General features: G+C 42.0%; 1 protein-coding gene across 4 annotated transcripts in view; it reads right to left on the reverse strand.

Annotated features, from left to right (window-relative positions):
- Positions 1-20,614, reverse strand: part of Yipf1 (Yip1 domain family member 1) — a 45,029-nt gene extending 24,415 nt beyond the window's left edge. Inside the window, exons 1-6 of one of the 4 annotated variants that reach the window (XM_010610367.3) lie at positions 20,477-20,614; positions 20,202-20,270; positions 19,652-19,731; positions 15,249-15,412; positions 1,791-1,871; positions 1,444-1,531 (exon numbers count right to left, since the gene is read on the reverse strand). In XM_010610367.3, coding sequence (XP_010608669.1) covers positions 1,444-1,531; positions 1,791-1,871; positions 15,249-15,412; positions 19,652-19,682 — 364 coding nt within the window. In that variant the 5' untranslated portion in view covers positions 19,683-19,731; positions 20,202-20,270; positions 20,477-20,614. Of the gene's footprint in view, positions 1-1,443; positions 1,532-1,790; positions 1,872-15,248; positions 15,413-19,651; positions 19,732-19,820; positions 19,955-20,201 lie in introns of all 4 variants that reach the window. The other 3 variants (XM_010610366.3, XM_033767539.1, XM_010610365.3) reach the window with 3 other exon arrangements.
- Positions 20,615-25,574: the final 4,960 nt, after the last annotated feature.

Genomic DNA, 25,574 nt, shown 5'->3' on the forward strand with positions numbered 1-25,574 from the left:
TAACTGTCTGGCACACATGGTAATAAACACTCTGAGTTGTGTCTGATATTACTGTAACTCTATGGGTATGAGTAGGTTTCTCTTTTTGTTAAGATAAGCAACCTTGGAGCATAAGAAATAGACTACTGTAAAATTCAATAGTGCTCATCTCTACACTTGGTAATTGTCAGGTGCTCAATAGATGCTGGTTCTCTTCTTCCTCCCTGGGGCTGGGACAATAGCCTTGCCTTGAAATCTTTCCCGTTAGCTCAGGGCCTACCATGTGATAAGGTGCTTGAAAACTGTAGAGCAGTTGCTCTGTGCCAAGGTGACACAGATTACTCAGACACAGAGCCCGTTCCTCAGAAATCCTCAGGCTGGAAATAAGAAGGATGAATGAGAGAGCTAGGAAACCACCTTAACTACTCTTGAATGATAATGATAGACAGGGGCCAACACAATGGCTCCTTCCTCCTTCTCCTTCTTCAGTTTTTGAGAAAGAATTTTGCTATGTAGCCCAGGCTGACCTCAAACTCACAAATCCTCCTGCCTCAGTCTCCCAAGCGCTGGGATTATAGGTGTGTGCACCACCACTCCCCGAAGCACGATGGCTTCTGCACCAGGCTCCTCAGGTGTCCTGGAATCGTTCACATAATCCTAGGGAAACTTCCAGAAATGTCATAGGGTGCATGGGCTAAGCAGAAGGGAACCTCCCAACCTCCAAAGAGGACTCCCACTTTTCTTGGTTTTTGATATTAGATATTCTCCCGGCTTCGTGAAGAGTCTAGAATTTGGCCAAGCACTTGCTATGCAGAGAGCTGTATTTTCCCTCAAACACAGAGGGCCACTGTCACGGGAGCCATTTTCTCAGAAGCTCTGGGTGGACTTGGGACTTTTTCCTCAGACAGCAAGTGGGTGCGGAATAACAGCTATCCCCTGGCCCACCCCTGCTTTGACTTCCAGTGCTGGTGACCAAATCCCAAGGAAAGCCAGCCCATTTGAGGGCACAGCTGAACTTAGCACATCAGTAAAAAAGCATGAGAGGGGCCAGATTTTTGGCTCAGTGGTTTTACGGCCTGCCTCACAAGCACAAGGTCCCAAGTTCAAATCCCAGTACCAAAAAAAAGAAAAGAAAAAAGTGTGAGACTATCTTCTCCATACTTATCCAGCCAGAAAATTCTCTATAAAGTAAAATCAACAATTTTGCTTCATTGTCTCAAGCCTGTAATTCCATTTGAAGACACTGACAGGCATACTGGTGCTTGTTGTTGTGGCATTAACAGAACTAATTGCATTTCCCCCTAAATTCTTCGCAAGGGTTCTTACTGAATCTCAGAAGAGTCAAATAAAAATAAAACAGTGTAGACCCCACAACAATGCAATTCTCCAGATTTTTAGGCAACCCACAAATTTTGCCCAGTTTAACTATCATGTGGTAAAGAATCAAAACAGCACCACACATACCATAGAGATCTGGATTGCTGCGGATATATAACCTCACAAAGTTTTTCCCGGGTATTGGCAAAAGAGACCCTTTTATTCGGTCAAAGACCTGGAAAACAACATAACAGTAATTCTACAGAGTACTTTTTTTTTAGAAGTTTAAAAAATTCAACTATGACAAAAGTGAAACTCAGTTACTTGAACTTTTATGATAGTACTTTTACATAAGTAGTAACCCTTTATTTTTGTAAGACCTCTTTTTTAAGACCTCTTTTAGTAAAGAAAGACTTTCCCATGATTTGACTATTTAATCACAGAAGAAACACATCTCTCTCCTGTAAAAGGAAGGATGAAAATGGCTTACAAACCTGATAAGTGTCCACATCAAAGAACGTTTGATAATACTCAAATGTCCAAAAGGGAGAGCTTTTCTTCTGTCCAGCAAGTAACTGTCAAAGATCAAAAAAAAAAAAAACAGAAAATGGTATTAGATTCTTGCCTAGGGTGAAACGTATTGGACAGAATGCCAACACTGTGATTCAATGTTGGAAATTGTTTGTAATGGATGATACGATACAAGATGTTTTAAAATATGCAAATAATGAAATACAAGAAAACATTCTATATGCATCAATAGTAACACTCAAAAATATATTTATCATGACACCTCACTATCTGAACTAAAAGCCCTCAGAGCAGGACTTTATCATTCTAATCATCAGAATCTAAAGGATTTATGGAGAAGTGAGAGATGTGGTATTGAGATTTTTAGAACAATAATGACACTCAAGAGATTTGGTTTACTTTAAAATTACCTATATTATGATGACAAAAAGAACTGCCAAGAAAGGAAAAAAATCCAACAATGTGGCTATTTACTCATTTGTTAAGAGCATTGTTTCAAACTTTCAAGCAATTTATACACTATCTGAATACATAGTTGACAAACAACTTGCATCACTTCATGGTGATTGAAGCTTCTGGCAATATATGCCAGGTAAACGTTCCAAACATGGTATAACAATATATGCCCTAGTAGATGCAAAGATGCTTTACACCTTGAATTTAGAAATTTATCCTGGACTCAGCCACCAGGTCTTTCTTTGTGCTGTAGTAAATCACATGACTCTATAAACAGACTTGTTGCACCTATTTCAAAAGGTAACCCAAGTGTCTTATTTGACAGTTGGTTCATAAGTTACCCATTGATGTTACACTTACTAAAAGAACACCAGTTGACCAGCACAGGAACTGTTGCTAAGAATAAATCTAAGATTCCTGAAAATATGTCACAAGTTCACAATAGAGAAATGTATAATACAATCTTTGGATTTTAGAAAGACATAACACTGGCCTCTTACATGGAGAAGAAACACAAAGTAGTATTGATACTATCAACTTTACACCATGATGACAAGATTGACAGTGAGTCCAGGAGTGTGGTGGTGCCTATAATCCCAGCGCGCAAGAGACTGAGGCAACAGGACCCTGTGAGTTAGTTCAAGGTCAGCCTCTGCGTAATTAGTTAGTGAGTTACAGGAGAGCATAGGCTACACAGGAAGACCCTGTCTCAAAACAAACACAAAGATTGATAGTGAATCCACAACACAAATGAAGCCAGAAACGGCCACATTTTACAACAAAATGAAAGGTGGAGTAGATGTTGTTGATGAGTTATGCAGCAGCTATGATGTCACTTGAAACACAAAGTGTTGACCAATGGTTGTGTTTTACTGGATGCTAAACATGTCAGGCATGAATAGTTTCATCATTTACAAAGAAAATAACAAGGACAAAATATCATGGAGAAATTTCCTTGGAGGACTAGGACTGGAATTGATAAATGATCAACTACAATAGAGGAAGAACAATATGTATCTAGCCAAAGAATTCCACAAAAAAATTCTGGGACAGGTGAAACATCACAACAACCTCCTAAGAAATGGGAAGACCAGTAAGATGTCAAGTACACCCTACCAAAGAAGACAGGAAAACAAAACACATGTTACTATCAGTGTAAGCAGTACTTGTGTGTGGAACATGCTGTTCTCATATGTGAAAACCGTCTTAGGTGTGATAATTGTGAAGTAAAGATTATTTTTGTGGTAGAATTTTATTTGTATTTTCATTGTAGTTCACATAGGAATTTATTTCTGCTGTTATTTTTTACATTTAGTAAACAAAGAAATAGTTGATGTAGAAAATGTTTATTCTAAATAGTATATATTTTAAACTTCATTTTATTTTATTGCTTTTTCATTTTCCTGAAAAGTGGTCATTGTATAATAGGAAGCTCCTGATAAAAGAGGAAAACAAGAGAGGTAACAAGTATGGCCTGACAAACAGGAAAGGAAAGCTAAACACACATGCTATCAGTGTAAGTGAGACTTATATATGGAACATTCTGTTGTCATGTGTGAATACTGCCTTAGGTTTGATAACTGAAACAAAGATCTATTTCTGTGGTAGTTTTGTTTGTATTTTCATTATAATTCACACAGAAATTTATTTCTGCTTTTTTTTTAGCTCTTATAAGCAGGTAAACAGATGGTTAAAAATGTTTATTCTACACATATATATAAAATTTAATGTTTTATTTTATTGACATTTTCCTGTTGGTACACATTGTACAATAAAACTCATAAAGTTAAAAACTTTTCATAATTCTGGCTGCTGAAAAAGAGAATTGATCTGATGAGAAACCAAAACGTATGAAACACTAGGCTCTTCTGCATTCAATGATCAATTCTGCAATAGCCAATGCTCCACTCCTAGCCTGATAGAGCAACAAGCATCTGTTTTTAAGTCACACCCAAAGCTTTCAAACCCACCCCACCCCACTCTGCCACTGGAAGTAGCTCTGGTAAATTATTACATTCCTTTACAACTTAGTGTCCTTCACTACAAAGTATAGTAAGTCCCCTACTTATAAACAATTTTCCCAGAATAGAACTCGTTCGTAAGTCAAGGACTAAGTGTACAGTTAACAAGATTGACCTCATAGGAAACAGGGAGGATATATGGAGCTCAACAGTAGAGTGCTTGCCTGGGATCAATCTCCCAGAACTCACAAGAAAAAAGAAAGAATAGAAGACAGTTGGTGTAACTATCTTCCTCTCCCACCACTTCAAGATCCTTACTGCTACTGTCATCTGCAGTCTGAAAGATCTGATATACCGATTCACTCTAAAGTATTAAAAAATTACTAACCTGAGAGGAAGAAAAGAAAGAAAATCAAAATTCCAAAGGAAAGGAGGTCCTGAGGAGGGTCTTGCCTGTCCCCACAACACAGCTCTCCAATGGTAGATGCAGACCTGATGTCATGACTATCAACTTCTTCTTTTTTTCCTCCAGTACTGGGAATGAACCCAGAGGGGTGTATAGGTCATGCAAGGGCTCTATCACTACACCCCAACCCTTTTGATTTTAAGATAGTAATATAGATAATGCAACTGAGGATATGGGGCCACTCCTCTCCATTCACTGCTGGGCAATGCCCCTTTACTTCCCTTTATTCACCTGAAGTTGAGCAATGCCCCTAGACACTGCCCACCTTGTCCTAAGGCTTACTACACAGAGGCAGAGATAAGAAGATGAAAGGCCCACAAGCCTGCCCTGGAAAATTCCAAAATTCTAAACCAAGAGGTATGGGCACCAGACCTACTGGCATAACCTACAGTAACTTTTCTGCACCTGGAGCTCACTGAAGGTTCATGCATATGGACTGCATCTCATACATCCAATTACAACAGAATGAATTACAGGAAAGGACGTATACAACACAGGTAACAAGTCAGCACTCTGTCAATCATATTTTTAGTCACACTTTGGAAGACCCCCAACGGGAGGTGACCCCAGCGGGGTACAGAACCAATGTAACAATTAAACCCCGAACCTTGTGCCCTCAGTGCTCATGCCATTTCTCTATGCAGGCAAAAGCCCGCTCAATGTGAGTATACTATCACCTTAATAGACTCTGCTGCTTTTCCCTTAAGTTGAATGCCACATCCAATTCTTTACTCATCATGCACAAGAACCTAGGAACTGCCCCAGATCCTATCACCCACAGATACATCCTGGTAAGCCAGCCAGGAGGTAAAGTCTCTTTGGGGAAATTTTACATTTTTCTCTTCTCTTTCCTGTTTTTAGGCTCTGCCAGGAGCAAAAAAACTTCCATACATTGCTCAGGTTTATGTGTGTACAATTTCCCTTTTGCCATGAACCCCTGAAGCTTGGGGTTTCCTTTTTAGTTGCTAGCATCTCCTAATCCTAAACATTTTAGTCTGCCAGGTGTGGTGGCGCACGCCTGTAATCCCAACACTTGGGAGGCTAAGGCAGGAGGATCACTGAGTTCAAGGCCAGCCTGGGCTACATAGTGAGTTCAAGACAGCCTGAACTACATAGTGAGACCCTGCCACAAACAAACAAACACAAAAGCAACAAAACTTTCTCCTGAAGGAGGCCCTCTAAATTGTTCTTTCCATCCTTTCTCACGTTTCATCCCCATCTTTCATAAAGCAAACAAGCAGGATCTTTTTAACTCCTCTGAAATGTTCTTCAACTTTCACTTTGAAGAAGTTTTCATCTATCCTTTTGTGAAGTGGGTGGATGGAAATGCAGGGAGTTGGGGACAGGGAAAGGGGCTAGGACGGGGTGAAGGGACTGTACAAGAGCTCAAGTATTAAAGATAGGCCAGGCTTGGGCTACTAGTAGCTTTGGTGTCCAGAATCCCACCTTTTCCAGGGTAATAGTGGCTCAGATAGCCTTCCCAGTGTTGGTCTCTTTCCCTAGGGACTCATGCTATTCCAGTTCTTAGACTGCTATCTACTTGGCTCCTTACCCATTAGACTTTCCTCAGGCCTTTGCAAGTGAGCAAACTCCACCTACCCTACTTGCAACAGCTGGTGCAAAAACGTATCAGGACCCAAAGGAACCACTCCCCTGAAAAGTGGATCATGACTGAAGACTATCTGTCAAATTACTCAGCCAGGGTCCCCAAGAGGCGGGAAAATTTATCAGTGTTTCACTGAGATCTATGGAGGAAAACTCTTACTGCACCTCCATAGACAGGCATGCCATAAGTTTAGATGATTCTATAATTGGTTAGAGGTGTCTAGCCAGTAGGGCATCCCAGCTCCAGACCCGTGTCTAGGACATGGGTTGTAGACAAAGGGAAAAATCCAGAAGTCCAGAGAAAGTAGCACTGGTGTCCACACAAGGCCAGAGATATCTGGCATCTGAATCCAAAGGACTTTGGCTTTACCGGGGTGCCTTGGAGCTGAAAGGTTAGGGACTGACCCATGGGACATCATGTAAGGTTCTTTCAACCTAGCTTTTACTTCTGTCCACAGACCCATAATGAGGAATGCTAATTTATTCTATGTGACTCCCTGCTTGGATGCCTTTTAAGATACCAGGATAAACTCAAACCTTCAAGAAGTAAACAATGGAGCCAGGGATGTAGCTCAGCACCACAGCGCTTGCCTGGCAAGCTTGAGGCCCCGAGTTTGATTCCCAGTACCAAAAAAAAAAAGAAAAAAGAAAAAAAAGAAGTAAATATCTTATATTCTTGTGTAATGAGGCGTATGACCTATGTACCAACTTGGTAATTGGGAAGTGTGGCTCCCTAATGGCTGCTTGAAGTAAAACAGCTCACTCCAAATAGGCTTTTTACAAAAGACAATGGAAATGGTCAGAGGTGTCTTTTGTCAAGGCTTCATGGACCACTACCAAAAGCCTGATCTTTGCAAATCCTGCCTTAGAACTAATTCCTGTTCAAGAACTGACACTGCTGAGGACTCCTCTTGTCAGCCCCTCCTCCCAACGGATTATCTCTTCTCAACCTGTCAGTGCCCCCAGGGGATAAAGACAACCTTCTGAGCCTACCTTATACTAGGTCTGGGTCTGTCTACCACAAAGCCCCAGACTCTGGAAACTCAACATCTAAAATGGTCACCATCCTACCCCTTCATGAAGTGGCAAGTGTAGAGAAACTGGGTAAATTTTCTTAAGACCCTACGAAATCTGCTGGCAGATTACATACCCTGACAATGGCTCTTGATCAGACCTAGCAAGATGTCAGTTTATCTTTGTTTCTTGCTGCACAGTAACAGAAAGAAAGGAAATCATAAGAGCTACAAAACAGGCTTTTAATGAGGCCATTGTGGCCTCACCTGATGGCAATCAGCCGAATGACGTGTTATTTGGGCATCAAGAAGGTTCCAGGTGGGATTATAACACCACAGGTGGAGAAACCAATTGGGAGTTACACCTCCAGGCCATATTAGCTACTCTGTGCAAGGACATGCCCATGCCTGTGAATTATCCTAAGCTCAGAACTATCAGTCAGGGTTCTGATGAAAATCTAGCAGCTTTCCAATACCTACTTGAAGAGCCACAAATATACTAATTTACAATACTCCACAAACATACTAATTTAAACCCAGAGTCTAGAGACAGCTAAATTATACTGGGGCAGTATTTTATCAGTCAGCTCCAAACATTAGGAGAAAACTCCAAAAACTCCAACAGGGCCCACAAGCTTGGATATGTCAGTTGGTTGATGTGGCTTACGGAGGCTTTAACAACTGTGACAAAAGAAGGGGGAAATGGGAATTGAGTAAAGAAAAAAGGCAGGCTGAAGCCATGCTGGCCCTAATAGGTAAGGCTCACGATAAAGCCTGTGACACCAAAGGGAACCAAGGTAGTTTAAAGGGTGAGAGGCAAGTTTGGCTGCTTCAAGTGCAAGCAATTGGGAAACTGGGCAAAGGAATGCCCTCAAAAGCCTTGAATCCTTGCCAAGCTGGTCAGAATACAGTTGAGGACCCGTGACACAGGAGGAAGGACTGCCCACTCTGAATTGCTGGTTGGAGATTTCCTTTTCTAAGCTGCCTTCATGGTTCTACAGGGCCATAATGACCCATGCCAGTAATTGGAAGACATATAGTCCTCCTGCTCAGGGCCACTGTCACTCAAATCTCTGGCAACATGTGTCTTAGTTATCAGAGAGCTGATCAAACCAGCTCCACTGGGCCTGATTCCTCTGCAGAGAGCTGACCTCTAAGCATAGTACAATGACACTCTGGGATGGGCTGTCAAGGACACCCTAGTAATCATTTAGCTCAAGTATCCTAATCTATACCCTCATAAAAGGCAAAACCCCCTCAAAAGAGAAGCCAGACTGGGGCTAAAGCCCATTACCGATAAATTTTTGGCTACATGTGCCATGCCGGTCTCAGTGAAATATAACCATTTTACTGGTAGTCAAGTCATCAAGAAAATATTGCCTACTACATGATCTCAGAATCATCAATGAGCCAGTGGTGCCTATTCATCCGCTGGTGGCAGATCCAAACGCTCTCTTTACAAAGGTCTCTGGAGACACTAACTGGTTCTCTGTCCTTGATCTCAAGGACACCATCTTTTCTATTCCTATGGACACTAGCTCCCAACACTGTACTTGTTTGTATTTCAATGGAAAGATCCACAAACTGGGTTCCGGCAACAGTATACTTTGAGGACTTTGCCTCAAGTATTTAGAGATGGCCTCCACCTGTTTGCACAGGCTCAAGATCTTAAGAGACAAAACTCAAGAAGGGAGGCCTATGACAGTATGCAGATAACTTCCTTATTTGTAGTTCCACCAATAAGTTACTTGATTAAGACATCATTAAGACTTCCAATTGTTTAGTAAAGAAGTGTTACAAGGTGTCCCAACATAAAGCCCAGATTTCTTAACAAACCTCCCTGGGGTATGTTTTAACACCTGGACAGAGACAACAGTCCTCAAGGAGAACAAAGACAATTGCTTACTGGGTCTTTTGGAGTCTAAACAGAAGATGAGGTATTTCTTGAGGATGGCTGGCTTCTGCCACATATGGATACCCCCATTTTGGAGCAATAGCCAAACCCTTATATGAAGCAACTAAGGGACCAGAAACTGAATTATTGGAATGGACCTCAGCTGCTAAGGAGGCTTTCTAGGCCCTGAAACAGGCCCTGACACAGGGCCTGGTATTAGAAATCCCAGACCTAACTAAGCTTTTTTCTCTCTTCATAGCTGGAAAACAGGGAATAGCCACTGGAGTATTATCCTGGTGTCTGGGCCCAGAAACCCAACCAATGACCTACTTTTCAAAATGACTAGACGGGGTAGCACAAGCTTGGCTCAGCTGCCCACATGCAATAGCTGCTCTGGCACTCTTAGCTCTAAGATAACAACGGGACAAAAGCTCTCAGTTCTAACTGCACACCAAGTGAAGGCCCTAGAGCTCAAGGATGTCTGTTAGAAAGGCTTATTAAATACTAAGTCACCCTTATTGAAAAACCAGACATCATTCTTTTGTCTTACACAGTTCTAAACCCAGCCACCGTCCTCCCAACTAACAAACAGGTAAAACAAGAATGTTAATAAACCACTGACCAGAATTATGCCAGCTGTCTGGATCTGAGGGACCAACCACTGACAGGAATGGCAAGCGCATAGTTCACTGATGGCAGCAGTTTCACAAAGGATGGCATTAGGAGTGCAAGCATGCAATAATCAGCCTAACCAGGCCACTGAAACAGAGGACTCCCTCTTAGGACCTTAGCTCAAAAGGCAGAACTTATGCCCTATTTTGAGCTCTTCAACACACTGCTTCCAAGTATGCACTCCTGATCTTACATGCACATGCTGCCATCTGGAAAAAAAGGGGACTTTTATTTTGTTGTCAAAAGCCCCTCCCACCCCCTACCCCAGGACATCTAACTCAAGAACTTGTGCTTGCCAGGAAGATGTGGCACTGCTGAGCTATGTCCCTGGCCCAGAAAGGGCTCCTTTTTTTTTTTCCGGTAGCAGGGATTGAACTCAGGACCTTGCACTTGCAAGGCAGGAGGCAGTACCACTGAGCAAAATCCCCAGCCCCAGAAAGGGTACTTTTGACCAGCCATCAATAATCAATAAAACACAGACCGAGGCCCTCAACCTCCTTGAGGCAGCAAATCTCCCTCTTGAGGTAGCAGTTGTTCATTGCTAGGGACATCAAGCCTCCTTGGACCCTGTCTCCCAAGTTCAAAGACAGATTTGGCTGCCAAACATAACCAAAATAACCCTATCCCATCAACAATTCTACCTGTGGTCTAATTTCAAGACCTTAACTTGGAGCCAGGTATGCTATAGAAGAGCTCCAGATGATTCGTGATGAGGGAGGAATCCAAAAGGGCCAATGGTGGTATGTGAGATCCCAGCTGTTCTTGCTGCAATGATCACAGTGGCAAGTCACAGAGTCATTAAGTGCCTACATGATGCCTTCCACCTAGGGTGGGATACTACTGTGGCAGATAGGCTTGTTATAGGGCCCAGATACCTTTTTATGGTCTGTTTCAGTCTCTGACTGCAACTAAATCAGCAGTGACTTTATCTGTTTAGGAAAATGAAAACAATCAGCTCATATATATATTTACTACTGAAAATAATTTCTATCTCAAAACTCTGGCATTTTTCTTCCTGTATGGCACTAATTTCTATTTTGTCATCTAACAAACTGGACAGAAACATACACTCTTGTTTATCTGGCCCGGAGATCAATATAGCACCTAATAACCAATTCCTTCCAGTTCTTGCAGCCACCAGAACAAGAACTAAGCAAGCCACAAAACTCATTCCTCTCCTAGTGGGTCTGGACATAGCAACTGGAATAGGCACTAGGATAGGAGGACTAAATGATATAGATTAGGTGCTGGCTAGGGAAGTAGGTGTGACCTGTTAATTACAAGATCCTGGAGTACAGGTACAGTACAGTTCCCAAAGCCCTGCATGTGGACTTCTTTTGAGAACTCAAGCAGCTTTTCTTTTCTTTTCTTTTTTCCTCTTGGTACCAGGGATCAAACTCAGGACCTTGTGTTTGCAAGCAGGCTCTCCCTAGGTCTCCAGCAGGTTTTCAATAGGATGGCCTAGACCTAACCATCAGCCTGAGGCATGGGATCCTAGCACCACCTCTCAGGACCACTATGTAGAGGTTCTCACAGGTTTCCTCAAGATTTGGATAGTACAGAAGGACAGACACCAAGAAGAGCTTGCTATCTTGGCTTTCCTCATGATAGCCCACCCTGCTTACTCCAGGGTGTTCTTTTATTTTGCTTTCTCCTCTTTTACAAGCACCAAGCTCACTCTGTAAAGCCAGTTTTTCTTCACTTTTTATTTTCTCAAATAAACTGCCACTGCATTTTGCTCATAATTCTTTGACATGAGAACCTGGAATCTAACTTCAGAAAAAGCAAGCAACCCACAATGCAGTAATGTTCTAAATGAGTCACTTTTAGAAGGAGATACCCAGTAACATTACCACTGAGCTACATCTAGTCCTTTTCATTTTTTTTAGTTTAAGACAGGGTTTTGCTCACTCGCTAAGTTGCCTGGGTTGAGCTCAAATTTACAATTTTCCAGCTTCACCCTCCCAGAGTGCTGAGACTATAGTATGTTACCATACCCTATACCATGCCAGGTCTCCCTCTCTCTCTCTCTCTCAGGATCAAAGTTAGGACCTTGCGCTAGCAAGGCAGGCATGGCACCACTGAGCTAAATCCCCAACCCTACATTTCTTTTTAAACATTGGTGCCTGCTGTTACTCAATGTGATGTTAATTTCATGTGTCAACTGGCGTGGGCCATGATGCAGGGACATTGGTTAAACATTCTCCTCAGTGTTTCTGACAGGGTGTTTCTGGACGAGATTTACATTTATACCGCTTGACTCACTAAAGCAGATTGCCCTCTATAATATGGGTGGGCCTCAGCCAAACAATTGAAGGCCTGACTAGAATAAAAGGTCAGCCCCACCCCACCCATACCCACTCTGGTCCCCATCCCAGCAAGTGAGAATTCTCTCAGCAGGTGACCTCTGAACTGTACCTCTCCTGAGACTCCAGCTCCACTCATCAGATTTTGGATTCTCCAAGCCTCCACAATCACTTACACCAACTCCTTAAAATAATCTTTCTCTTTCCAAACATATCTCATTGGCCCTCTTCCTCTAGAGAACCCTAACATAATCAGCTTTAGGAATAACACTTCTGTACCTGAGAGAACACACTTTAATAAGCATTTAACATATGCTCCCTCCTGTACACAGTTTACAGTGAGAAACATGGGCTCTGGACTCAGATGGCCTTGAGTTAAAGCTCCATCTGCTACCTGCCAGTTGTTATCGGGGAAGTTACTTAAACTCTATACCTCAAGTTTCTCACTTATAAAATGAAGATAAAATATCGCTTCTCGGCCTTTTGGCTAAGATCAAGTGTAAAATGAAGATAAAAATTCCTCCTGGGTCAGTGCTCCCCCTCCATCCCCTGTACTAGGAATGAACCCAGGGCCTTCATAATAAGCTACATTCCCCAGCCCTATTTTTATGTTTTTGGGGTTTTTTTGGTACCGGGGATAGAACTCAGGACCTATGCGGTGCCACTGAGCTAAATCCTCAGCCCTTTATGTTTTATTTTCACATAGGGTCTCACTAAGTCACCAAGTTGTCCAGACTGGATTTGAACTTGCAATCCTCTATCCTCAGTTTCCCAGAGTGATGGGATTACAGGTGTGTATCAAAGCAAAGGGCCAGGGGTTTTGTTTGTTGTTTTTTAAGGGTTATATTACATGGTGCAAGTAAAAGACCTTAACTGGTGGCCAGGAGCATTTAAACAGTGAGTAAAATATTAACCATCATGATGATAATGACCACAAGACTCAACTGATCCTTTTCTCATATTTCAAATGAGGAAACCCAAGTTCAGGCAACTAAGTGTCCCTCCCAAGACTATCTTACTATTGGCAGGACTAGGATTCAAACTCAGGCTCTTAAATCTGAGTTTCTGTCACAATATTTAGTATATAGCATCAATTACTTTAACATAACATTCAATACTTATTTTGATATTTGGTACTTATTTTGATATTTCAAGTTACTGATACTCTAGAGCTATAATTTCAAGGCCAGCCAGAGCTACACAGTGTCTCAAAAAAAAAAAAAAAAAAAAAAAAAAAAAAATAAGAGGTTTACAGGGACATTCAGCTACACACAGAAGGCTGCAGCCATTGTTCTAAACCTGTGAATGAGATAAGACATTAGGGCTAGGCCAAATCCAGTGAAGCAGCTAGGTGTAATCTTTCAGTTATGAGACCAAGGGCACCTGCACAAAATACAGAATCCAGGATACCTCTGCAGTTCCTAAACACTGTACGTGGGCCCAATCAACCCCAGATATTCGGCAAAAATTACTAAAACTTCAGATGAGTCCCAGGACCTACAACCCAACTGCTGAACAAAGCCTTTCCTGTGTTCAACAATCAGGATCTAGAGGAGAATAAAAAGTAAAGGAACCAAAAAGAAAAGCCAAAACATGGCTGTTGTAAGCAGCAATGCTTAAAGCACACCTAAGTCACCAAGGGAAAACTCAGGGCTAATCAAGGAAAGAGTTCCTGCTTTAAACTCAAGGAAACTCGACAATGGGCACACAAACCAGGCCCTGCTCTGTGTGTCGGCAGCTGATGTGCCTGGCTCAAGGCACTGGAGGACTGACTGTTGCTACTCTCAGGGAGGGGCTAGGCCAGCCAAGAGCTTCATGTCTCTCTATGACGAAGAGGACAGAAGGGGCCTGGAGCAAATTGTAATGCCACACTGTTCAGACATCTCCATCTCTTATGAGAAATCGTTGGTGATCCTGAACACCGTGGGTATACAAATTCCTTTTAGATACAGGTGGAGCTTACTCTGTTTTAACTTCCTTTTCTGGAAAACCTCCTCTCAAACTAGAGCCATATATTAAGAATTAAGAGTCCTAGTCAGAGCTTCTTTATTCCTGCTTTGCTTTATCAATCTGAAGGTCAAATATTCAACTGTGAGTTTGCAATTGTGCCATGGTGCCCTAGTCCCTTACTAGGAAGAGATTTACTAGTAAAACTGGAAAGAGTGTATTTCTTTTCCAACTTGAATAAATGTACATCCCACTATCTTTCCTGTGTGTCATGTGTAGTTCTCTTTTTTGGGTAAACCAAGAACCTGGAAAGAATTTCTTTGGGACCCAAAAGCATGAACACCTGTATTTCAGGAAACGTGGAACCCCACATAACCAAGACCATCACAGACAGAGACAATCTTTTCTTGGAATCAAAGCCACCCATCAACCATAGAGATTCCAGAACTCTGACACCAGGACTGAGACAATGATCAACACTAGCCTACCACCAATCCTTGAGAGCTGGGCTGGTCCGAACCCCAGCATCAGAGTATGCCCTCTCCAGCTACCTAAGCTGAAGTCCTTTCCTTTCTTCTCTCCAATGTTCCAATTAAAAGGTTTTAAGCTTTGGTTTTACTTATTTTACTTTTTCTGCTTTTTGGTACTGGGGATCAAACTCAGGACCTTGTGCTTCCAACACAGGCGCAGCACCACTGAGCTAAATCCCTGGCCCAAGCTTTAGTTTTAATTTCCATTTCCACTAAAATAATGAGACCTGCACCATGTTCCTTCACGCCTCTGCGTTCACCAAGACCAATCCCCTTGTGCACATTGCCCTCATCCAACTTCCTCCTCTGGCCACATCCTCTTGCATCCAGATGCAGACCAGTTACTTCCTGCAGGAAGCCTTCCTAACCTGCTCTCTGCTCCTACTCCCCACCATGTGCCCTCCGCCAGTGCTTCCATTGATAATGTCTGTTTGCCTGTTCCCTCTTCAAGGTAAAGGCCACAGGTCATTGTCCCTTGTGTGGCCACTGCCTGGCACTGTACCTGATGCAGTGAATAAGTACATAAACAAACCCCTAAAAAAATTCAAAGAAAAGAATCCCAAATTCAAACCTCAGTTTTGTCAGAGTCATCATTTCCCAGTAATTCATCATCCTCTTCTCTCCCTGAGCCTCTTGCAGGTCCTGGATGATGTTTTGGGGTTTCACCAGGATCCTCAATGCTTATCGTGGTGGCATCTGGGTTTGTTGCTTGAGAAGTGGATGCATCTCCAAATTCTGAAAATAAGTGCAACAAAAGGGCTTCAGGGACCTTACACACACTGGCAATGCTATGCTTCCACTGAGACAAGTGGTTACATCCGCTTTGCTATGGACCCTATCCAAGACTAATAGCCACAAGCTTGGGGAAAAAAATTTCATCTAGAAATTAATCTGACATTGAAAAATAATTATGAAGACAACAGGATTTGGAGTCAGACCTGGATTTTAGTCCTGGCTCAGCTACTTACTAACTGCATGAGCTTGAGTATATGAACTATAAACCTCAGTGTTCCTACCCATATAATAGAGAGAATAAAATCTATGTCAAAGAATTTGGAGAGGACCATGAATGTAGCTCAGCAGTACAGCGTCTGCCTGGCAAGCATGAGTCCATCAGTTTGATTCTCAGTAACAAAAAAGAAAAGTTTGGAGAGTGGCTAGGCTCTGTGGTGCACATCTCTAACCCCAGCACTCTGGGAATCTAAAGCAGGTGGATCACAAGTTTGAGTCCAGCCTAGGCAACTTAGTGACCCTGTCTCAAAATAAAGAACAAAAAAGAGCCAGGGATGTAGCTCAATGCAAAGGTCCTGGGTTCAATCCCCAGTACCACACACACACACACACACACACACACACACAAAATTAGAGGGGAGAATTTGGAATATTACCTAAGTCATGTCCTTAGCAAAGTGTTTCTGGCCCAATCTAAACCTCCCTTCTTTGACTGAAGTTAAAAAAATGTTAATGGAAGTTATCTTTTCTAAAAAGTCCTATGTAATCACATAGAAAATATGAGGACAAAAAAGTACAAATAATAAAAAATTGCTCTTTGTCCCTTCACATAAAGGCAAACACTGTTAACATTTTGATATTTCCTTTTCTTTACATAGTGAGACTCATGCCAGTGACTGTCATTCATTCAACAAATATTTACCTCATGTTTCCAGAGTACCAAGTACCAACAATCTTGTACCCTGCTTTTATCTACTAGTGATTACATACAAAACTTTTTATATTATGTCTTTGAAATATATAAGGAATGTCTGTAGTTACAGTCTTTTTGAGTTACAGTCTCAGGATGACCACCTACCAGTGCAATCACTAGGTTATCGGGTTTAAGGTTCTTTTTTTTGTACCAGAGAATGAACTTGGGTCCTTGTGCTTGCAAGGCAGGCAGCGGAACCACTCAGCTAAATCCCTGGCCCAGGTTTAAGGTTCTTGATCCATACTGCTAACCTGCTTTCCAAAAGAATCTGACCTACTTACATCCATCAGCAGAGACTGGGACTTCCTGTCTCTGAGCATCCTAACACATTATATTTAGCTGTACTTGAATAAAATCCAGGGCAGCTCTGAGCCTTTGAAGGCCCAAGGAATGGTACCATCATTAACACTACATGCATGGCATAGATCCTGCCAGTAGGATGGGGCACTTGTATAACTGAGCTTACTCTTACTGCCCTTCAGCTAAATGAATAGTTTTACGCAGAAAACCAAACTGAATAAAAATTAATCAGACAGCTAATACACAACAATTATTCCAGCCTCAGCAACGTTTGGGTTGTTTAAGCAGCATAAGGGTCTGGAATGAGATGATTCTTGTTCAAGTTAAGACTAAGTCCATGGGGCCAGGGATGTAGTTCAGTGGCACCACGCCTGCCTGGCAAGTACAAGGTCCTGAGTTTGATCCCTGGTACCAGAAAAACAAAAAACAAAACACACACAAAAGACAAGACCAAGTCCATGACCCATAATCTTGGACAAATTACTCCCATTGAGTCTCTGTTTCTTCACCTATAAAATATAGATCATACCTCCTCAATGAGAGGTTGTATGACATGAGATTATACTACCATTAACAACTACTGGATAGGACACTGACATTTAAAAAGATAGAGCCTTGCCAGAGAGACTCAGACCAACGAAGATATATAGATATATATAAATATATCTATATATTACAGGGTCTCACTGTGTAATTCAGGCTGGTCTTGAATTTGTGGCGATCCTTCTGCCTCAGCCACCCAAGTGCTGTGCACCACCACACCTGGCCAAGGAAGATATACTTAAGCCGCACATTTAAAAGTTTTCCAGAGAGAAGGGCAAGCCAGGAGGAACAGAGAGGGGCACTACAGAAATACAAAGACTGGGGCCAGGGATTTAGCTCAGTGGTTCCACTGTCTGCTTTGCAAGCACAAGGTCCTGAGTTTGATCCCCAGTAACAAAAAAGAAAAAAGAAATACAAAGACCAAGGAGACTCAAAGGAAGGTAATTCATCTACAGTAGTTGGAGATCCAGAAAGTGAGAAGAACGGCTGGAGGAGTTGGGAAAGCATCTCACGGAAAGGCAGGGAGATGAGCAGGACCCAAGAATAGGAAGTGTCTCCCACAGCAGAGGGACGGCAGATGGCATGGCTTGGCTGGAGTGTAGTGTGTCTGCTTCTAACACCATGCTTGCTCACACATTCTCTGCACGTTATTCTTGCTCACCTCAGCTCCTTGAGGGCAAGGCTGGTGCCTGACTTCTGTCATGAGCATTCTCAGCTTCTATATCTCCTAAGCCATGTTTTGCCTCTGTTCCCTCCCTCACAGATAGTCTTCCACATGAAGGCTCACGTAACACTACCATTCTTCCTCAGGGAAGCTTTCTAAGATTCCCACAGCCCCTGTGTTCTTTTCTCAGGACTAAAGTCCTCAACACAATTTATAAACCCTGGAGCCGGGCGTGGTGGCGCATGCCTGTAATCCCAGCACTCGGGAGGCTGAGGCAGGAGGATCGCTGTGAGTTCAAGACCAGCCTGGGCTACATAGTGAGATCCAGGTCAGTCTCAACTACATAGTGAGACCCTGTCTCAAAAAAACAAAACAAAACAAAAAAACAATTTATAAAGCCTGCCTGAGTGGCTGAAACTACATAGAGACCCTGTCTCAAAAAAACAAAACAAAACAAAAAAACAATTTATAAAGCCTGCCTGAGTGGCTGCCTGCCTCCTCTCCAGCCTCACCTGTCAACCTCCACTCGCCTCACTGTCTGTGGTCTGGAACAAAGACTTTCTTTCAATCTGGTGGGAAGAAAATCAAACTTCTTTCCTCCTCAGGGACTTGCACATGCTGTTCTCTATGCTTCAACCTTCTTGCACTCCACTCCAAGGAAGCCTCTCTAACAAAGCAAGATTTGATCAGAGAAAGGGAGTAAATCACATGCTTAACTGGAGAAAGAATGTCTTAAGACAGAAAGATGGCACAAAACCCCTAACTGTGACTGTACCAGAAAAAGTGATGAGGCCTTGCTTCTAGGGCAGAGAGAATGAAAGGGCAGGAGCGGCAGGAGATGAAATCAGGGTAATGGAAGGCTGGATCATGCGGGGGCCTCCTAAGTCATAGAAAGCCCCAGCTTTCACTCCTAGTATGATGGGAGCTAATGGAAGGTTGTAAAAGAACATGACCTGACAGTTTTTAAAAGATTACCACAGGAGCAAATTACACAGTCTAGAGAGGGAAGGGAGGAAGCAAGAAACCAGAGGATGGTAATAGGGGTTGTAATTAGGACGAAAGGTACTAAGTGTCCCTGAACATGGTGGGAGTAGAGGTGGAAGCTGAGAGAAGTGGTCAGATACTAGACACATTATGGAGATGGTGGTGTTCGTCAAAAAAGTGGATTTCTCTTTAGACATCACACCTCTTCCTCGACAGTAAAGTCTGTGATGCCAGACTGCTGGGTTCAAATCCTCCCTTCATGGTTTATTAACTGTGTGATCTTCAGGAAAACTGCTTGAATTTTCTGTGCCTCCATTTCTTATTGAGAAAAATATGGGAGCCAGGCATGGTAAGGCATACTTGTTATTCCAGCACTTCGCAGGCTGAGGCAGAAGGATAGCCAGGAGTTTGAGGCCAGCCTGGGCAACATACTGAATTCAAGGCTACATAGTGAGACTCTCAAAAAACCAAAAACTGATATAAGGACTAAGTGAATCACATGTAAGACATCTAGAACAGTGCCTGATATATAATAAGTGCTATGTGTTTATAAAACACTAGGCAACCACTGAACCAAATCTCTGCTACGTGTACCCATCTGAAAGGTCAGGTGGCAAAAATGAACAGCTGGTATGGACAAACATCAAAACCCTGAGTGCGACCACCATTCTCCTACCAAGGTGTATGAAATAATGTACAAGCCAACTTAGCAATGAAAATCCAGTGCTGCCACTGGCGGAAATAGTCATCATAAAGGTGGACACCCCAACTGCTGTACCTTCAAATCGCAAGTTATCCACAGCTGCCATTCAGCCAGTGGGTCTTCTCCCAATTAGGAGGAAGAAAATGTGCAGGGGTCTAAAAGGAAAAGATAACACTTCATCAGATTTCAAAGTAAAATATCTACAAACAAAACACATTTCAGGGTTAGAAAAAGTGCTGCTTGCCTTTGGCACCTTTGTCGGTAGGATTTGATAGGTCTACATATGAAACTGTTATAAAACTGCCAGGTGAGGTGGCACACGCCTATGATCCCAGCACTCAGAAGGCTGAAGCAGGAGGATTGCTGCAAGTTCGAGACCTGCCAAAGTAACATAGCTCAAGGAAGGTCTAGACTACATAAAGAGACCCCGTCGCAACAAAACAACAAGAAACTAGCGCCGGAGTCTACAAGTTCCATCTAGTTTACATGTTCCACCGGCTGAATGTTTAGGGATGCAGACTGGGTGGCAGGATGCGGGAGGAGAGGCTGAGGTAGGAGAGGTGACGAACAAAAGCTGTTCAGCCTAGACGGCGGGTAAGGACAAAGGCTCTGGGATCAGACAGACCTGGGTTTTATTTCCGATTCTGTTCCTTCTCTGCTGTGTGGGCGCTCCTCTGGGCCTCAGCTTCCTCATCTGTAAAACGGGTTCATAGCGGCACCTACTCAACACAGTGCAGGAGCCATTAAAGGACACACCATATGGGAGGAGCTTCGCACACTGCCAGGCAGCTTTGGAGGCGACGCTACAGCCAGGGACACCGCGAAGCAACGGCAAATTTTAGGGCTAGGAGCTGTGCGGCAGCGGCCCGAGCACTGGTCTCGTACACGTAGACGCCTCACCTCGCGAGCAGCCCCGGGACTCCTAGGCCGGACAGGTTCGCCTGGCCCTTCCGTCCCGCCGAGTTGCCGGAAGCCAGAGATCCGGGGAGCGGGAACTTCCCCGCCTCCTCCGGGCAGAGCCCCGCCTCCTTAAAGATGCAGTAGACCCCGGGAACCGCTCCCAAAGACCTCAGCGCGGAGAGAGCCCCGCCCCTGCCCCACCCCTCCCAATGGAGAGCTTCGCGTGCTTAAAAAGACAGGCGCAGCGGGGCGGAGCGAGGCGTAATTGAAGACGGGTCACCTGCGCTCGCCGAGCTCCAGAGGGCGCAGGGAATTCTCAAGAGTTTGGGGTTTTCTTACCCTTTGTTTATAGTAGCTCTTTTCTTAGAGAAAAACAAATTAGAATAAAAGATGATTACCAAAATAAAAAATGATCACGCGCATCACTAGCCTTCTGGGGTTCTTTGGCTATAAAAATCAAACCAAATTAGGGTGAGATTAGGGCCGGATGCCGCCTGTTAACACGAGCACCCCGCAAAGTCAAGTGTTTTGTGCCTTTATTCCCGCCCTTGTTCCGGGGGCAAGTCTGGGGAGGAGCCCGGGAGGGATGAGCCTCTCACCTGTGTCCCTTAGGCATATGACTGCCCTCCCCAAGAACAGGGCCCGGCTAACGACGCCTGGTTTTCTAATTAATAAAGTTTCCTCTTATTCGTAGCTTTTTAAAAGATTCTCTTCTAAAAATATAGAGGGTCAAGGATTTAGCTCAGTCGCTCCTGCCTCTCAAGTGTGAGGTGTTGATTGATGTTCGACCCCCCGGTACAGAGAAGAAAAACAAAAAACAAACAAACAAAAAATTGTAAAAATAAAAATAGATATTGAATTTTATCCAGTGCCTTTTTGAGGTTTAGTAAGAAGTCATGTAATCTTTCTTCATTAGTCCGTTAGAATGATGGGCAGCAAAACACATTCAGCAGATCTGAATTACTCAAATCCTGCAAATTTTAAAGAAAGGTTTAAATCCCTTTTTTTTTTGGCTCCTTGAAAATAAACTTTAAATTCTCAGAATATCCTATTAATAAGACTGTCCTTGGAGGCAGGTGCATGCCAGTAATTTCAGCTGCTTGGGAGACTGAGGCAAGACGACGGCAAGTTCATCGCTAGCTAGGGCAATTTATTAAAATAAAAAGGGCTAGGAATATAGCTCAGAGGAAGAGTGCTTGCCTAGCATGGGCAAGACCCTGGATTTGATCCCCAGTACAGAAAAAAGAGCGGGGGGGAGAAAAAGAACAAAAAAAAGAAAGGAAGAAATTGACCTTGTTTATCTAACATTTGGGACCATGCCAGATAGTTTATGCTAACTGTGATTTATGGTGGAGATCTTAGGCCATGTGCTACCAGTTTGATGCCTGGAGGAGTCTGAGACTAAAAGTCAGACACGTGAGAATATCAGCCATACCTATGTGGTCAACCATCAAAAACCCTAGATACCAGAGCTTAGCAGAGCTTCCCTGGTTGACAATGATAACTGACCACAGAGATAATTATTACTGCCAGCATTGGAGAGACAGACGGATGGATACAAAAATTCATACCCTGGCATAGCAGAGACCCAGAGCAGAAGCCGCTGCAAAAATCACTGCCAGGGTAGGGAACCTCAACTCTTTTTGATGACTTGATGAGGATTCAATGCAGACAAGGCTGAGAATTGAGAACTCCAGGAAACACAGACTTAACAGAGTGTACCCATCCATACTTGTAAAATTTACCTCCTGGATCTCCACTGGGTTCTCACATGAAGACTGGAGGAAAATCCCTTCATACTTTCAGCAAAGAGAGGATGAAAATAAAGATTTTGAAATATGCCAGAAAATTCTGTTAAGACATCCTGTCAAGAGAAGTTATTTTAGGGCTGGGGATTTAGCTCAGTGGTGCTGCCACCTGCCTCACAAACATAAGGTCCTGAGTTCAATCCCTGACACAAAAAAAAAAAAAAAAAAAAGCTATTTTACCAGAGCCTGACCTATTTGGGTTTTATCAGAGTCTAACTGAACTAGAAGAAAGAAAATACCTAAATTCAGCCCCCTTTGGCCATCCTGTCCCACATAAAAAGGGGACAATCAAGAAAACACTTATGAAGTTCACAGGTAGAGGCCCACGCTCATTAAAGGTTGTGCTCTAGTCACAGAACTACAGAATGCTTCCTATCCATGACACATTACCACCACATTACTAGTGGTCTAGTACGTCTAGCTTATAACCAAAAATTACAAGGCATACTAAAAAGTACAAACACAGTTTGAAGAGATTGAGCAAGTATTAGAGTCAAATATGACAGAAATGCCGGAATTGTCAGAGAGGGGTTTAAAAATAACTATGATTAACATGCTAAGAGGACTAACAACATAAAAAATAAACAGATGGGTATTGAAAGCAGAGAGCTCAAAACTCTAACAAAGAGTCAAAAAGAAATTCTAGGGATCCAAAATACTATGCCAGAAATAAAGAATTCTAAGAACAAGCTTATTAGTAAACTGAACTCAATTGATGAAAGAATCTCTGAGCTTTAGGATGGATGATATGTCAATAGAAACATCCAAAACTGAATTTCAAACAGATGAAAGAATGAAAAAAGCAGGAAGACTGTCCAGGACTGTGAGAAAACTACAAAAGGTATAACCATGTGTAATAGGACCAGCAGGACAAAAACCAGATAAAAATAAAAATATTTGAAACAATGACTGAGAATTTCCTCTGAATTAATATTAGACAGCAAACAACACATCTAGGAGATGCAGAAAACATCAAGCAAAATCAATGAACACACACACACACACACACACACACACACACACACCACCTACATGTACTCTATATTCAAACTCCAGACAATCTAAGATAAAGAAATAAATCTTGAAAACAGTGGAAGGGGAGTTCACATATAGAAGTGAAATGGTTTTGTGTTGAGATGAAAAAAACAAGGACAACAGCAACCTATAATTCTGTATTCTGGGAAAAAATTTCTTCAAAAGTGAAAGGGAAATTAAAAAATTACCATTGAATTTGTTGTCAATAGACTTACCTGTCAATAAATGGTAGTTCAGAGAGAAAGAAAATGACATGGGTCAGAAACTCAAATTTATATTTAAAAAATTAAGATCATTAGAGAAAGAAGTAACAGTAAAATAAAAACTTTTTTGCTCAAAACAATAAAAACAATGTATTTGATTAAGCATGCTTATATATGTATTTATTTGTGTATGTCTATGTATAAATGAAATGAATGACAGCAGTGAACAACAAGGGACAGAAAAGAGGAATTAGAAATATTTTGCTATTTTAAGGTGTTTGCACTCCTTGAGAATCTGTATAGTGTTGTTTGAAATTAGACGTGGAGTAGCTATAAATGTATATTGCAAGTGCAGCACAATTAATATGCTAGAAAAGAAAGGAAAGAAAAAGGACTCACACAACAGCTGAATTAAACCACAAAATGTAGAGAAAGAGTGGAATGTAATAATAAAGAACAAGGGGGCTGGGGATTTAGCTCAGTGGTTCGCTGGCCTGCCTTGCAAGCACAAGGACCTGAGTTCAATCCCCAGTACCAAAAATAAATAAATAAATAAAAGAACAAGGGCACTGAATAGCAAATAATATCAAATATGGCAGATACTAATCCAACAAGCTGGCTCTTTCTAATCAATAAAATCAATAAACTACCAAGATGATTAAAAAAGAGGTAAAACACAAATTATTAGTATAATAAAAATTTATTTTAGAAATTTAATACTAACATTTAATTTTTATTTTTAAAGTTTTTAATTTAAAAAATTTTGGGCTTTTTGAAACAATGTCTTACTCAAATTCTCAAACTCTCCAACTCACAGCACTTCTCCTGCCTCAGCCTCCAGAGTGCTAAGATTAGAATTGTGAACCACTATGCCTGGCAAAATTTTAATTTTACTTTATGAATAAAAAAGAGGACAGCACTATATATCCTATGTTCATTAAAGAGCTAAAAGCCGGGCATGGTGGTGCACACCTGTAATCCTGGGACTCGGGAGGCTGAGGCAGGAGGATTGCTGTGAGTTCGAGACCAGCCTGGGCTACATAGGAGTTCCAGGTCAGTCTCAACTACATAGTGATACTCTGTCTCAAAAAATTTTTTTAAAAATAATAAAATAAAGAGATAAGAAAAAAATACTATGAACAACTCTCTGCCCACAAATTTGATAATCTAGATAAGACCAATTCCTTGAAAGACACGATCTATGCAAATTCATGCAAGAAGAAACAGACACTCCGAATAGGCCTATATCTTTTCAAGAAATTCAGCTGGTAATTAGTAATCTTCCAAAACAAAAAACATCAGGCCCAAATAAATTCACTAGTGAGTCTACAAAGTAGGTGAGAAATTATATCAATTCATCTATTCTCTTTGAGAATATAGAAGATGGATTATTTCTTAATTTACTCTTACAAAGCTAGCATTACCCTAACACCAAAACCAAAGAAAAACATTTCAGAAAAGGGCCAGGGCTTTAGTTCAGTGGCAATGCGCCTGCCTTGCAAGCACAAGGTCCTGAGTTTGATCCCCAGTACCAGAAAAAAAATTACAGGAAAAGAAAACTATAGACCATGTCTTTCATGAACATACATGTAAAAATCCTCAATAAAATAGTAGCAAACCCAACAATGTATAAAACAGATTATGCATCATAACCAAGTGAGACTTATTTCTGGCATGCAAAACTAGATTGTCATTCAAAAATCAGTTAATGTAACCCACAACACCAACAGGTTGAAAGAGAAAAATAGCATGACCATATCAATAGAAGCAGAAAAAGCATTTGACAAAAATCCAACATTCATGATAAAAAGTTTCGCCAAACTAGGAATAAAGGGGAACTTCCTCAATAATTATTCCTTAATAAAGAATATATCAACAGGGCCAGGGATTTAGCTCAGTGGTTCTGCCGCCTGCCTTGCAAGTGCAAGGACCTGAGTTCAATCCCCGCCCGGTACCAAAATTTAAAAAAAGAATATCAACAAAAAAATCATACAACTGATGTTGTGGTTTAACTAGTGAGTATAGTAGCTGAGTGTGCTGTTAGGTGAGGCC

The sequence above is a fragment of the Fukomys damarensis genome, unplaced genomic scaffold (assembly GCF_012274545.1).
Source record: "Fukomys damarensis isolate Sample0158 unplaced genomic scaffold, DMR_v1.0_HiC HiC_scaffold_23, whole genome shotgun sequence".
NCBI classification, from domain to species: domain Eukaryota; kingdom Metazoa; phylum Chordata; class Mammalia; order Rodentia; family Bathyergidae; genus Fukomys; species Fukomys damarensis.